This window comes from Andrographis paniculata, unplaced genomic scaffold (genome assembly GCF_009805555.1).
Source record: "Andrographis paniculata isolate CXL003 unplaced genomic scaffold, ASM980555v1 Contig32END, whole genome shotgun sequence".
NCBI lineage: Eukaryota > Viridiplantae > Streptophyta > Magnoliopsida > Lamiales > Acanthaceae > Andrographis > Andrographis paniculata.
This window is the reverse complement of record NW_026137565.1, coordinates 5,158,008-5,173,935: the sequence shown is the minus strand read 5'-3', so window position 1 is coordinate 5,173,935 and position 15,928 is coordinate 5,158,008. Positions and strand designations below refer to the sequence as shown.

General features: G+C 32.7%; 3 protein-coding genes across 3 annotated transcripts; all 3 read left to right on the top strand.

Annotated features, from left to right (window-relative positions):
* Window positions 1–1,513: 1,513 nt before the first annotated feature.
* Window positions 1,514–2,142, top strand: LOC127247764 (uncharacterized). The gene has a single exon (XM_051269769.1). The coding sequence runs from the start codon at window positions 1,575–1,577 to the stop codon at window positions 1,902–1,904; it is 330 nt and encodes a 109-aa protein (XP_051125726.1). The 5' UTR covers window positions 1,514–1,574; the 3' UTR covers window positions 1,905–2,142.
* A 2,787-nt stretch (window positions 2,143–4,929) lies between these two features.
* LOC127247598 (uncharacterized) lies at window positions 4,930–10,627 on the top strand. The gene is made up of 7 exons (XM_051269521.1): window positions 4,930–5,446; window positions 6,194–6,815; window positions 6,911–7,184; window positions 7,424–7,486; window positions 7,599–7,879; window positions 9,402–9,475; window positions 9,565–10,627. The coding sequence occupies exons 1-5, from the start codon at window positions 5,110–5,112 to the stop codon at window positions 7,686–7,688; spliced, it is 1,386 nt and encodes a 461-aa protein (XP_051125478.1). The 5' UTR covers window positions 4,930–5,109; the 3' UTR covers window positions 7,689–7,879; window positions 9,402–9,475; window positions 9,565–10,627.
* Window positions 10,628–13,019: 2,392 nt separating this feature from the next.
* LOC127247599 (protein METABOLIC NETWORK MODULATOR 1-like) lies at window positions 13,020–15,506 on the top strand. Its single transcript, XM_051269522.1, has 3 exons — window positions 13,020–13,158; window positions 14,112–15,051; window positions 15,139–15,506. The coding sequence occupies exons 2-3, from the start codon at window positions 14,164–14,166 to the stop codon at window positions 15,274–15,276; spliced, it is 1,026 nt and encodes a 341-aa protein (XP_051125479.1). The 5' UTR covers window positions 13,020–13,158; window positions 14,112–14,163; the 3' UTR covers window positions 15,277–15,506.
* Window positions 15,507–15,928: the final 422 nt, after the last annotated feature.

Sequence of the window (15,928 nt, the reverse complement as noted above, 5' to 3'; positions counted from 1 at the left end):
CAATCTAAAATATATTATGATTATATTATTATGATGATATGTATTATTACTATTATGAGTTATAAATATTATGATAATAACTATTGATATTATTATAATATTTTAATAAAATAATAATAATTTAAAAATTTAAATATAATAGCAAACTTTTGGCAAATATATATATTTTGTAGTATTTTATTCTATATATATATATTTATTTTTTTTCTGAATAAAAGTATAAAAATATTAATAAATATAATAAACAAATATGGGCTTATATTGTCTAATTTCATAAAATTTATATTCATGGTCAAATGTTAGGAGTCTATGGTGCCACGGCAGCAAAACTAATGAAGCAGTTAACACATAAAATTAACTATAATTAAGTTTAGACAGTGTTAGGCATGGAAATTTGATACTACCTCTGTTCCATTACCGTGTCTGCTACACTCTAGACACGATATTTTAAGAGGAGTATAATTAGTAGATAATTAAGAATGTATTAGTGAAAATAATTATACGATAATATAAATAATTATAAATTAAGATTAAAATAACTAATTAATTTAATTAAAATTTAAAAAAATAAAATTAAAAATATAATTAAGTGATTGAGGTGTGGGTTTCATTTCCTCACAATTGTTGTTCTTGTTTTATAAATATTCTCGTTAAATTGCATTAACATCCCATAATTGTCCTCCAGTTGATCAATTTCAGATTTTCTACCTGGATTTGCATGATGTTTCTAATCATAATCCACTATCAATTAATTCGATTTAGATATTTGGATCTGACGCAACAAATTATATTACGTCAACCCAAATTTCTTAAAATCCAATTAATCAAAATTTTTTGAAATTAGTCCGCCATTATCAATGATATTTATGTATAGGATCAAATAAAAATTTGTTACATTTATAAAACTAAATATGATATTTTTAAAAAACAAAATTATCAAAAGCTAAAAAAAACCTATGTGTCATCAGATCCTATATATTTTTCACCTAATTATTTGTTATTACTATGATTATTATTATTATTACAACCTTTTTACTTATAGGACCCACGTTACATTGCAATATTCGTTTCCCATAGCCGCGTTCACACAGTGCCAAATAGTAAGATGCCTGGATTCCGCGCCGAGCTCCTTTTCACACGGAGCCGGCTCGGCTGCAGCCGCCGGCTCTCGACACATCGTATTAGCACATGCACGCCGATACCGGCTTACACAGCTGGAGAAAAATACCTAAATAAAAAATAATTAACGATTTCGATAAGATCAACACCTCAAAAATCCAGTAATGACGTGGCAGACAGACTGCCCGAACCATTCAAAGCTGGCGCTCAAAAACACATATTTTAATCAAAGTATCACACAAACAAGCCACCCACCCAACCCACGCGGAGCTCCGGCTGTCCGTACGCCACGTGGCGGTGTGGCGGTGACGTCACTCGGATAGGTGGCGGGGGCCCCACATAGACAACCTACCTTAGCCTACCCGACCACCTCCTCTATATATATCATTAATTTTGCATTCGCAAAAATCTTCTTCGAATTAAATAAAAAATATAAATTAAAATAAATAGGTGTGATGGGAAATTGTCTGAGGAAAAGATCCGCCGCCGTGGAATGGGGCGGCGATGACTGGGGTTCCTTCGGCGCCGGCGGCGGAAATCCGCCGCCGGGAGATGAGGCGGAGAAATTGAGTGTATCGTCGACGTCGTCTTCGTTGATAGAAGGTAAGGAGGTGAAGATCAAGATCTCGAAGAAGCAGCTGGAGCAGGTGCTGAAGACGGCGGAGATTGAGGGCCTGTCGGCGCAGCAGGTGTTGGCGAAGTTGATCGACGGCGGCGGCGATGATCAGTTCTCGGCGGCGCATCAACGGTCGTGGAAGCCCGATCTGACGAGCATTCCGGAATGATTAACGGCGAGGATGGTTTGAGGGCAATTCGGTCATTTCCATGTTGCTTCTGATTTGTAGAGATATATGAATACGTATGTTGTGATGGCAGGATTGGGAAAATGAATGAATTGAAGGATACATGGGTAGAATTTTTGGGTTAAAAATATTTTTTTAGGGTTCTGTAAATAACAAATTGTAGCAGTTTTTTTGTACACTACATATGTTCTTATTTTATTTTATTTATTTTTACCATCTATATATTTTTTATTCGTTCTCAGTAAAATATCAAAAAACACAAAGAACTCCACTGCCTTCTCCTGACTTTTTGGGTGAGTTTTCTCTTTAATTTGTATGGGTTTTACCTTTTAGAATATTTAATTTAATCAAATATTTTATAAGATAAAATAATTTTTAAAATTTGTTAAAATGATGTAATTATTATTTTTTTTAACTGTCCATTAATATCTACGCATGCAATTAATTTATAGTAAATTACTTTGATTACACACAATTTTATTGTTATTATTTTAACAAATAATTATAATTAATTTGTCATTATTTTTTTATTTACTCAATAATTTTTTATTTTTTTTTATCAATTTTTAATAAAATTTTCACTTTATTTTTTTATTTATTATACTTTAATATTAAAATATTATTATTTTTAGTATATTTTTATTAAAAAGATATGAATATTTAAATAATTAAAAAATAGAAAAAATGACAAAGTGATCGGCACACACTGCTTCTCGAGATATTTTTAAAATAATTAAAATATTTTTATTTATAGTATTTTTGTATGTCTTATAATATTTTAAATTCAATATAATGATATTTCCGTAAATAAGAATTAATTTTAAAATATTTATAATATTAAGTAAAATCACACCTATTAAATATATATTTACTTTTATGTTGGATCAGCTAATATGACAAAAATGCATACTTTAACAGCAAATTGAGGGATTTTATTTCTTTATGTTTTTTTTTTTAAAAATAATATTATTTACATTCGAAAATCACCAATAAATTTATTTATCTACTACTCTTTTTGTCTCACTTATCATGTTCATATATTTTTTTCATACCAAACTCAAATTAATTTTTTTCTAAACTCATCCAAAAAAACACACCTAGTGGAATTAAGATGCTCTCTTTTGTTATGTAAAAGACTATATTCAGTAAATATTTAATAGTAAAAAAACAAACACAAAAATCGAAGTAAACAAATTATTTGAGGAGTTTGTTTACCTGTTTATGTATATAAATGTATTTATTGTTAATTTTTAAAAAAAACAAAATAGTGACTATATATATGATATTTGAAATAAAATTAAAGTTATGTGACTAAATATAAACAAATAAATTGAAGTGACTAGGTAGGTCCAAGTTTGCATGTTTATTAAAAGGGATTAGTTTTTATTTGACTATTAAATGTTACTCTGATGATATATATAATTTCAGTAATAAACTTTAATTATCAAGAGCAGTTGCATATGATGTTGAATATGTATATATATATATATATATATATAGCCATAAATTTGAATTGAATTGTTCAATTTGAATGCGAGTAATTTTCTGATCGAAACATCATGCTATTAAAATTTTGTAATTTATTCCTTCTTTTGTCACGCAATCCTCTTTTCCGTTTCTTTCGACGATTACATTTTTGTATTTTTTTATTATCGTCATAGTTATATATATAGTAAAATAATTGAAAGAAAAATTCATATATGAAAAAAAATAATAATAAAAAAAATACACGGTATTCTTTTATTCATTCAAAGTGTATCTATATATTGACTAGTTAATACTAACTATGATAAAGTTACTAGAAGATAGTGTTACATTCTCATAAACACAGTGACATCAATAAATCACAATAGAAACTTATATAGCTTTGTTTACTTAACAAATTTTCACTTCATTTGACACTATTTATTTTTTTTAAAAAATATCACATCAAATACAATTTTTTATCGCACAAAATATCAAATTAAATACTAATTTTATTTTTATTTAATATTTTTTTTTCAAGCTTCCAAAACTCTCCAAAAAATCCTGTCTTAACGGAGCAAACATTTTATTAATTTTTAGTTTTGAGTGTTTTTTATGTTATATATAAAATAATTTGTCGTTACATTAAATTTTTCATAGGTAAAATATCTCTTTTCATTCAAAATAATTGTACATGTTGCGGAGGGTTTACCTAGGACGCACATTCGAATAACGGCTGCGAATTCCTACGTTATAAAATAATAATAATAATAATTGTACATGTTTATTTCAATATAGAAAATGCAAAATAATACTCTCTCCGTTCATTTACAAGGGTTACAGTTACTTTTGGCGCAGTGTTTTAAGAAATAATAGTATTTTAATTACAGTGAGTAGTTAAAAGTAGTGCAATGACATTTTTACCTTATTTTTTTTTGTGTAAAAATAACGATGTGATGTAAAGTAAGAGTATTTGTGGAAAAAAAAATAGGGTATTTAATGAAATGTAAACTTTGTAATTGAACGTCCCAAAATAAAAACATGTAAATTTTGTAAGCGGACGGAGAGAGTATTATTTTAAAAAGACTATTTATATGGAGATTTCCAAAGTTTAAAATTTTAAAATATAAAAATCTAATACAATTTTTAATTGATACTCAATTTCAAAGATAAGAGATTAAAAAAAATAAAAAATTGAGTCTTTATTTGGTTATAGTTTATAGAGATTTGATTTATGTTCTATATTTAAATAATATTTTAATAAAATACGCTTAAGGAAATAAATATATTTTTGTAAAAATTTGTAAAATTTGAATTAAAGAAATACGTTGAGTAATATGTACTTCCTCGGTCATTTTGCTTATTTTTTTGTTTATATTGTCATAATATATATATATCTTTAAAAAAGTAAAGAATTGTGTATATTTTTTTATTACATAAATTATAGTAATTAAGTATCTATTTTTATTAAAATCCGATCGTACACTACGGAGCTAATAGTATATAAGGTAAAAATTTATACGTATATAGGAAGGTAGCCGAACGAAATTCAGGAGGGAAGCCGAACGAAATTCACTGTCCTCAACAGCGCTACCGTTTCTCATTCCTCACAATTCTTGGCGCCATTCTCCTAAATTCGTAATTTGATTCCCAGATCTTCAATTTCAGATCAGTCTCCTCAACTGGAAGAATAAAAGGAATCTCCTTACATTGAGGCGCCGTAATGGCGGATTTTGATTTTGAGCTCCCGTCCTTCTCCCTAGGGCTCGACTCGGACGATGATTCTGAGCCGAAACCCGCTGCTCCTTCCGACCCATTATCCGCACGAGCTGACAGCGTTTCTACCGCCGCGAATCTCCCGACAATTGTTGAAGACGATGAAGATGGGTTTGAATCCCCTGTTAGGGTTTTCGACCAACCCCCGGCATTGAAAAGGCTGCGTCGCGGGCTCACGCCACAGTTAGAATCAGATGCTAAAACGGCGGGGCGTGAGGATGGGACGCGTTACGATGTGGATGATGAAATTGAGGAATTTTCATCCGATGAAGATCTGCCAAAAGGTAGTTAGAGGTTGCATATTTAATACAGTTGCTTAATTGGAAGCAGGCTTTGATCGGTAAATTTGGGAATAATTGTGTGTTTTTTCTACGAATTTGTTGCTTTCTGGCTACCTTCTGACAATGGACTTTATAACCTAAGACTACTTTGTACATAGGATTCATTAATATTAGGAATGTGTTCTCAGATGTTAGATAATTTTTTTTTTTTTTGTGCTGGAAGAGCTTCTCTTTGCGTGAATGTTTTCTTTAAGGATTGATTCGTTCGAGTAAAGTTGTCCATTTGCATAAAGAGTTTTACTGCTTATTCAATCCTATCGGTCTTCTTGATATTTAGACAGAATAGGCTTGATTTCATTTGATTAAAACTGGGAATAGTTGATTTTATGAACTATAATTTGGATAGATGATTATAAAACTCGTCGCAGTATTCAATATTGTTAGCTAATATTACATCTTGCAAATTTTGTTCAGCTCAAATGAGAAATTTTGTTCTTGTGTCCCTGTTAAAGTATCTTGAAATATGCAGAGGACAATTAAGATACATCAGCATTACGATACTCTTCACATAGATTAACTTGATTTTTTGTTGGAATTTTGCCAGTGTTATCTTGAAATTATAATTGCCTCCACCGAGAAGCTGTTTGTCAAAAAGACCACTATATATGAAAGCCTGAGTATACCTGCGCTTGCTTCTAGTCGATAATCTCTGTGTATCCTGATGTTTTCCTATTTCTTTTGTGGTGGCAGGCAATCTTCCACCTAATTCCATATGCGGCAGCTCAAAGGCATCACTACGTGGACATAAGGTTAGGACATCAGAATCTGGAAGCCACTGGAAATCAGTGAAGGGAAAGGAAGTTTCGAGTGCTTTAGCTTCTGCAAACATAGAAACAAAAGGCGGCAATGTGAGATTTCCAAAGCTAACTCAAAGTCCTCTCAGAAGATTCCAGTTGATTGACTCTGATTCAGATGATGATTATCCCTCAGTAATCGAAGGCTCAGGTAGAGAAGTGCCAGTTTCTGGGTTGGGGACAGAGAAAGCCTCAGCGGAAAACTGCCCAAATGACGACTTATGGAAAGGTTTCTATTCAGAGGAAAAATTCCACATTCCTACACCTGCTTTTGATGAGGTCTGCAACGAATATTTCTTGAATATAAGGAATAAGAGCCAAGCAGACAATGGTCTTCGGAAGGATCCTAACATTGAAAGGAATTTGGACGGGACTGGTCCTCCTTCTCATATCTACTTTTTCCATAATGATTCCAGAATTCAGAAACTAGTTCGTGACAGACTGCCATACTTCTTCCCATTAGGAGCAGGGAACAACCTGGAACACAATCGGCAAAATGCATCAGTAATTGATTACATGTAAGATTATTTCTTACCTTTCGATAGGTTTTGTGATTTTATTGTTTTCACTTTCTCCCTTTTAATTCATGCATTGGCATTTGGATACTCTGCAGGGCCCAATTTGGCCATGACGAAAATTCCAGGCAAGCAAATAGGCAGCAACCAGTAGGTGAGAAAAGTTCCTCAAGAAGAAAGAACAATACTAAAAAATTTCAGGTTGAAGGTGCATCACAAGATTGTAATAATTGGGTAAGTCCTAAAAGTTCTGCAAGGCCACCAAAAAATACCGGCAATCGAAGAGTGCAAGCAGTTAGTGATTCTGATGGTGTCAATGCCGGTGCCGGTGCCGGTGCCGGTCAATGGTACACAAACTCAAGTGGTAGAAAGGTAACTCATTCGTTGACAAGTAAATTTATTTATGTAATTCTTGTACCCTGTTTGTCTTTTTGTTTTGATATCTCAAAATGCTTACAACAAATGGTAGATTCTTTATCAAGATTGGGTTTTCTTTTTCCAGTAGGAGATAAACTTTAGCTTGTTCGGTGTGCTCTTTTCTCATCGTGAATATTGCATGCTTTCCATCTACTTCCTCCACTTGATCTTACCATTTGCTGAATAATTTTCAGGTTTATGTGAGCAAAAATGGGCAAGAATTGAGTGGTCGAACTGCTTACAGGCAATATCGAAAGGTGAGGTTTTTGCACACTTATTCAGTTCTACAAATGATATTTTTTTATTTGTGCTCGAAACAATGCTGTTGTATCTATCAGTCACTGATCTGATCTTCTCTGTTATGTTTAGGAGAGTGGAATGGGTTTCAAACGCTCGAAGAAGAAATCAGCTGCTAAAAAGAAATCCGGTTCCCAGAAGAAAGCTGCATCAAAGAAATGATCCTTACAGATATTCGAGACCAAACATCATGGTGTGGCTATGGCTTTTTCCTATTTGAGTGTAGCCATGTCTTTCGCCTCGACAATGTCGATTTGTCGATCATATGCACAGTTATAATCTACACAACACATGATGACGGATGGATAATGGAGGTTAGAAATTGTGGAGACTGGAGATGCAATTTTTTTCAGGTACTATAATGAAACTTACAAAGCAAATTGAATGCAATCTACTTGCTGTATTGATCAATATGTTTATATATAATGTATGTATTTTATAAAATAAACGAATACTTGGCGAGCTTGGTTTAGTTTAATTCCTTTGAGCTGTTGAAAGTTCGTTCGCTAAGCTAAATGAATTGAATACAAATATAAATTAACTTGTTATGCTCGTAAACAAAGTCGAGTTTTTGTTAAAAATAATAAATTAATATTTTATTTATTTATTCACAGACTATATGCTTTTTTATTTTGAATTTTTAATTATAAGTAATAGTAATTTTTTTTTTAGTATGAATTTTATTTTATTTTTAATAAATACTTTTATTTTATTAGCATATTATTATTTTCATATAAAAAAAAGTAATGGGAGTAGTATTCTTTTTACATATATATAAATTTATAAAACATTATAATAATTATTACTTGAACTTAAATAAGCCGAATTTAAACAAAAACCTTTTTATAACAGGTCAGATTTGTTAACTTGAGTTGGTGGAAAGTGGAAACGTGCCTCTCAAAATCTATTTTTGGGAGAAATTGCTGTTTAACATATACCAAGTTTGAATCTTTGGGCTAACCACAATGTTATAAGGATCTTTTCACCTTATAGTAAAAAATACTTACATATAAAATATTAATTTTAATATTAGTTTCACTTAAAATACAAAAGGATTTATCCATTTTAAATAAAAATAAATTACAAAATATAAATAATAAAAAGAAAAATGTAAAATTTTGAAGCACGGAAACAAAATTAAAAATAAAAATCTTTGGTTGGGGATAAAATAAAAGACACAAACACTCTAGCGTTGATAAAATTAGCATCACAGTATCCACCGCTTGCATAAATACATCCAAGACTACACGCGTCACATTGTCAATTACCATTATCAAACTCTCACATCACCGTCCGGTCACTTTATCACAACTCGCAACGCATTTGTCTGTGTATGTCCTGATTAATACTACCAGTCATTAATTTTGGGTAAATCTTAATGTGAAAATTATTTAAAATTCCAAAAAAAAGAAAATTTAGATAAAGATACAGTACTATAAAAAGTTTAAAATAATGTCCATAATTAATGAACCCTAAAATTGTGTATTTGATTTACTGCGAAAATCGAGTTGAAAGACAAAAGACAGTCTTCTTCTCTTTCACCTTCTTCATCGATTGGCTTCGTCTGATTTTACATAATTGCAGTTGCAGAAGCTTCTGTCACACAGTACTTCTTCTTCTTCTTCTTCAGCTAATTCCAATAGTGATTTTATTTTGGAACTGTTTCCTGAAACTTCAAACCGGACCGGGGAGGAGGCCGGTCGGGCAGTTAATCATCCGGATCGGCTGGTCCGAGTTTTACAGGCAGTCTGTGACCACCACTACTTCTCTTCCGAATTAATTAATTATCTATCTGCCTAAATTGCTTTCTGGTTTGGTTTTAGGGTTTAGATTCACAATAACCATTCTAATTCCTATTCTGTATTTCTGCTTCAGTTTTAATCCTCAAGCAGTAACTCTAATTCTAATTCTACTCGAGGAATCTATTTCATCAGAAATACGTCTCAACGGTATAATCTCTTTTTAACTGTTCAATTTTGTGTAGTAATTATTTTTTTTTATATATATTTTTTTTTTTTGGGTTGAAATTCCGATGCAGTTTCGCATTTTCCCAAGAGCTTTGCTGTTGTTGCGCTGCTATGTTTTTGGAGTAATTATGTTGTTGGTTAACCGATTGAATATTTTTGAGGCTGCTGTTTGGTAGATTTTGTTTGTTGCGCTGTTTTCGCGGGTGGTTAGAATTAGCTTCTTTTTTTTTTTTTTTTTTTTTTTTGGTAGTGAGGAGTTGTGAGGTTTATGTGTATTTGTTTTGAAAACAAAATGTTGATTAGTTGGTGTGTATATGGCTAAGGGAAACATGGAAATAGATGTTATCTAATCTGCGTAAGAATTCGCGACAGCTTAAGTTAATTCTAATTAGTGGTTCTTCATGGTGTGTGCAACTTGTAGTTTTTTGCTACGCTGTACTGCACACAGTTTACTGCGGTTAATAATGATGAAAACTGGGTTAATCCGTGGGGAAGTCTTCGCTGTTTTGACTATTATACTTGGCTGAGATTAATTGCAGCAAGTTAAGTATATGCAAGGTTTGTTTTAGTAACGTTGAAGTTAAGGTTGTGATGGATTCTCTTCTTTTACAATGAAATTTTAAGAATATTTTGAGACTTATATTGCATTTCTTGGTCCTGTGTAAGAATTATTTATTAAATTCTATTCTTTTATTCCTATTTTCTTAAAAAAAGAAAAGAAAACTCTCTGTTCACTTTTTAAGTATGTAACAAGTGTCGAACCTTGTAAATAGGTATGATTGTGTTATATATGTATGTGTTTGAATTACAATTTTATATAATGAGAGAGATTGAAAGTTTTATTGTATGTTTGCTAGGTGTTTTCAATGACAGGAAGAATGAAACTTAGTGTTTGGTTTTCTCTTGTCCTTAGTCTTTAGGATCTGACACAATAGAAATGCTATATCAATCACTGTGCTCTGTTTCTACATCTTACCATATAGTGCTTGCTATCTTGTTATTTATTTATTTTTTAAAATTTTTTTACATGCCATGTAAATTAGAATAGAGGAAAGTTTTCTGTCAGTGCTTTATATCGGTCAACAATACAATGGGAGACTCTTTGTTGTGAATCATTAATATTTTTATTTGGAATAGAAGTATTTCCCCTAAACTCCATATGTATATATATATATATATGTGTGTGTGTGTGTGTATTTATGTATGTATCTTGAGTTCAATTTCTTAAATTTACATTACTATTATAGGATAAGAAGTGAAATAAAATTATAGCTACATTTTAAGACTATAAGTACATAATTACATATGAGAAGGATGTACAAACAAGTTTAAGATGTGCTATACTATATGATAAAATATTATAATCTAAATTAGATACTCAATGCTCCCATCAAATTGAATATGAAGAACTTAATGAAGTGCTCAGCTTGGACAAAACAACACCGAGTAGCACGGTTAATGAATGATTTCAAATCATTTTCTTCATGGATTGGCTCTTAAAGAATACAACCATTACACAAAGATAGGTTGCCAAAACAAAAAAAATGCAGTGTTGATGTAAGTTGGTATTTTAAACCATCATCTAAGTTGTAGTGGTTGAAGCATTCTCATCATTAATAGTAAGTGTGCAATACTTGCACTTATGTTAATCAATTTAGTCTTGCACTTATGTATAAGCCATTTGGTGTGGTACAATGTACATAAAAGTGCAAATTAGGATTGAAATACCCAAAAGAATGAAAGAATTTTGCATAGGAAAATTTAAACCAAACAACATTTTTTCTGTTATTTTGTTAGAAAACCAATTCCAAGAGATTTACCAAGCCTGTTAGGCATTAGCCAAAAACGCTTCCAGGTTCACAATCTTAGTGTTTCTTTCAAAAGAAAACACAACTCTAATTGTAATACTCCACGGCTTATTTTTATTGGTGCCAAGACTAATTATAAATCATAATAAAGCAAAACAAATCCTAACCCATGTTGAATAACAAAACTAATCTTACCGATAGTAGAATGCTAACTACATAACTCAAGTAGAAAATGTGCTTCAATTACTGACCTGAAGTGGGAACGCAATAACATCTAGAAAGTTATAATATTTATAACAACTTAAATTATTGATGTCAACTGGGTTATGCGCATGCGATAATATCTAGAGTGACTTAAATTACTGATGTAAAGTGGGTCATGCAAGGGTAATAATATCTAGGAAGTGATAATATATAGAATGGCTAACATGAAGTGGATTATGTGAGGTCAATAATATTTGGAATGACTCGAGGGCAATAATATCTAGAACGATACAAGGGTGATAAATGATAATATTTAGAAATGATGGTATTTAGAATGACGTAAATTACTAACATGAAGTTATTTATGTGAGTGTGATGATAATATATAGAATGACTTAAATTATTCACATGAAGTGGGTTATGTAAGGGCAATAATATCTAGAATGACTTATATTACTAACATGTAGTGGACTATGAAAGGACGATAATATCTAGAATGACTTAAATTACTAATGTGAAGTGGGTTATGCAAAAGCAATAATATCTATAACAATTTGAGTGCGGGACTATCTAGAAAGCAATAACATCTAGAACACAATACATGAGGGCAAGATTATTTAGAAAGCGATTAATATAGAATAACTTAAATTATTGAGATGAAGTGGGTTATGCGATGGCAATGATATCTATAAAGAGATAATATCTAGAATGGCTTAAATTGCGAACACGAAGTGCATTGTGTGAATGCAATAGTATCTAGAAAGTGATAATATTTGGAACGACTTAAATTACTGACATTAAGTGCGCTATAATGCGATAATATCTAGAAAGTGAGAATATTTAGAATGACTTAAATTATTGATATGAAGTGGGTTATGTGAATGCAATAATAGCTAGAACTGGAAAGTAATAAAGTTTAGAACAACTTATTATTGGTATGAAGTGGATAATGCGAAGGCGACAATATCTAGAGTAACTTAAATTAAGGATGTGAAACGGGTTATGTGAAGGATATAATATCTACGAAGGCTTAAATGACTAACGTGTGAAGTTAATTATGGGCGATAATATCTAGGAAGCGATAATATCTAGAATGTCTCAAGGGCGATAATATCTAGAACGATACAAGGGCGATAATATCTAGAAGGTTTAAATTTCTGACATGAGTCGGTTATGTGAGGACGATAATATCTAGAAAGGTTTAATATACTTGTATTAGTAGTTTATGTGAGGGCGATAATATCTAGAGCGGTTTAAATTACTAACACGAGTAGGTTATGTGAGGGCGATAATATCTAGAACGGTCTAATATACTTATATTAGTAGGTTATGTGAGGGCGATAATATCTAAAGCGGTTTAAATTACTAACACGAGTAGGTTATGTGAGGACGACAATATCTAGAGCGGTTTAAATTACTGACACAAGTCGGTTATGTAAGGGCGATGATATCTAGAACGGTTTAAATTACTTACATTAGTAGGTTATGTGAGGGCGGTAATATCTGGAATGGTTTAAATTACTTACATTAGTAGGTTATGTGAGGGCGATAATATTTAGAAGGCTATACTATCTAGAATGGCATAAATTACACACATGAAGTGAGTTATGCGAGGGCGATGAGATCTAGAGCGGCTCAAACGACTTGCATCAGGTAGTCTATATTGAACATCATCATCATAAATTTCAATCAAGCTTTGATGGTTGCTCTAATGTTGTTTAGCATTGAAAGGTAACATCAATTCACATGGATTGCATATGATTTATGTCTTGATTTAAATTTCATGATATCTTCCATTAAGTCATCCGTAGTCCTCTTAAGGTAAATATGTGTCCTTGTTTCTTTTGTATTGTTTATTGGCTCTTGTCAAAATTGTATGAGTTTTACATTCATGTAGGATAAAAGTTTGCTTGTATTTGGGTGGTCGTGCAAATTCTGCTGTACAATTTTATTATTTATGATCGGATCTGCTGTACAATTTTATTTTTTTTTCGATATGTGAATAGGAGAGTTATATGTTCTCGATATATATTGCAGAGTGGTGTCCTTCGCTTTTACTTAACATTACGAACGTCATAATTGCTGCATCGCTCTTATCTTAAATTTTGGTGTTAAAATATTTTACTCTCAGCATTTTAAGGCTCTTGCTCATTCACTATTTACATGGGTTGTGTGTGTGTCAATTTGCTGGATGTCAATCAAAATGAGATTTCTGTTTGTTTGCATTCATCTTTTGAAGGATGTATTGTCTGCACTTGTTTTCAGAACCTAAAGCTTATCTTTCTCCGCTGCTATGCCGTTAATATTTGTACTAACTTGTAATTGAACCAGATTTTGGCTGAAATTTTGTCCCTAGAAAGCTGGTTGTCCATACTTTGCAAGCGAAAGTTGATATTTGTTAATCATAATGCCCCTGTTTATAATATAGTCTTCTCAACCTGATGAGTTGTTAACTAGTATCAAATAATCTGAAGATACTTTTATATATATATGGTGCCCCAGATGATTAGATCCGTCGTTCTTCTGTTTGTTTTTATGATTAGCAACCTGTAGCAATTGAGTGACTATTACACATCTGTGAAGTCTTTTTCATCTTTTATGTGCAGTGTTACATAACACAGGGCACGCAAGTGAAGACTCTTGACTGCAATTCTTAGTATGGATTCAGTTAATCAAGGGGAGAACTCCGAGAATCTTTCAATCGTGCCAGCAAAGAGGAGACGTGGTCGTCCACCTAAAGATCCAAGCCTTAAGCACGCTGAAGCTGCCAATCTATTTCATGGTTCTGCTGCAAAGCAAAACAATCCTCCGCCACCCGAAAGATCTGCTGGATCCGAGTCCGCAATTGGTCAAATAGTGACCGGCGTTATCGATGGCACATTTGATGCTGGTTATTTACTCAGTGTTAGAATTGGCGACTCGAATACAAGGCTGAGGGGCATGGTTTTTAAACCAGGAGGTTGTGTTCCCATTACTCCCGAAAATGATATTGCTCCGCACCTTCCAATGATCAGAAGACAGGACATCCCCCTCCCTCCCGTAAACCAGGGGCAGTCCCATGGCCAGAAGCTCGGCGAACAAACTCCTGCAACGACGCCTTCAAAGCGTAAATACACACCTCGAAGGATCGCGAACGGCAACTTGACCCCCGCCGTACATCAGCCTGCTAATAATATTCCAAGTGAATCCCTGAGTTCCGACCCCGGAGACGAAGATGTCCATATGGTCGAGCCGCTATCCATGTTACCGCCGGATCAATCCATTCCAGCCGGCCAGATTTTTGCGTCGGCCCAAGGCCATTCCAACCACGAAGTTGCTGCAGAAACTGAGAAAGAAGATGTTTCGATGAATGACGCCACCTCAGAAGAAAGATCGAAGCTCATGACACCAGCCGACATAGATTCTACTCCCGGCTCCTCACAAATGTCAGATAGTAAAACTGAGGATGCAAAGGCGGACACTGCGAAATCTTCACCTGAAGATTCTGGCATGGTTATGAAACCTTTGTTCAGCTATGGAACTGGCCGGATGACCGAGCTTTTACAGGTGATGATTGAACCACTAAATTGTTTCAATCCATCTGGATCGTCGTAATTTCTTGCCTTTCTAAAGTTTGGTGTTGCCGTGTTGCAGGCTGTGCAAGAAAACATGAAAGATGCGCAGGTTCAATTCTCCGAGCAGCCATCATTTGCAAGTGGAGTCGGGTTCCCTGAATCTTCTAAGATGGAATTCGATCAAAAGAATGGAGTGTCCCATGACGGCAAGCCTTAACAGGTCGACTGAAAACTGATATTGCGCGATCATCATCGTTCAGGTGTTCGAGCTGCCCCCCTGACTTCCTTCCCGCATTTTTGCCCGTCGTCGTCGACTGGGTGATGGATGAGGGATGTTTAGCCTCTTACCATGCTGATAATAATATAATTGAACTGGCAATTTTATGGTTTTTGTAGGAAATACTATGAGCTTCACCACCGGATTCTTATGTATCTTCTCGTTTTGAACTTGCTTCTGGATTTTCTTTGTGGCCGGCCCTTATATTTCTACTAATCTCCTCAAACAAGTTTAAGAGCAAGTCCAAAGTATTCAATTTCGAATTGGTTAAAAATGTGTTATATTTTTTCCATTCACCAAGTTGTGCTTACTTCTTTTATTAGAATTTTGTTTTATATTTGAATATATTTTTTTATCAAACCAGTTTTTTGAAGGACAAAATGTTTTTTAAAAAATAAATAATAGCTGTATAATTACATAACAATATATATATATATATGTAAGTATATAGAGTTGTGGGTGTCCAGAGGTGAGGGTTCGCCATTAAATTATATACTAATTTTATTTTACTTTTTTAATTATATATTAATTTTATTTCTTTAAACGTCAATGGTTATATGGATAACTATAGATGGTTTTTTTTTTACATGTA

What these genes read in the sequence shown, in the direction of transcription:
- LOC127247764 (XM_051269769.1), top strand. Translation starts at nt 1,575, where the DNA reads ATGGGAAATTGTCTGAGGAAAAGATCCGCCGCCGTGGAATGGGGCGGC.
- LOC127247599 (XM_051269522.1), top strand. Translation starts at nt 14,164, where the DNA reads ATGGATTCAGTTAATCAAGGGGAGAACTCCGAGAATCTTTCAATCGTG. An exon ending in GGATGACCGAGCTTTTACAG is followed by an intron (nt 15,052 to 15,138) that starts GTGATGATTGAA and finishes GCCGTGTTGCAG; the next exon opens with GCTGTGCAAGAAAACATGAA.
- LOC127247598 (XM_051269521.1), top strand. Translation starts at nt 5,110, where the DNA reads ATGGCGGATTTTGATTTTGAGCTCCCGTCCTTCTCCCTAGGGCTCGAC. An exon ending in CAAACTCAAGTGGTAGAAAG is followed by an intron (nt 7,185 to 7,423) that starts GTAACTCATTCG and finishes AATAATTTTCAG; the next exon opens with GTTTATGTGAGCAAAAATGG. An exon ending in CTTACAGGCAATATCGAAAG is followed by an intron (nt 7,487 to 7,598) that starts GTGAGGTTTTTG and finishes TGTTATGTTTAG; the next exon opens with GAGAGTGGAATGGGTTTCAA.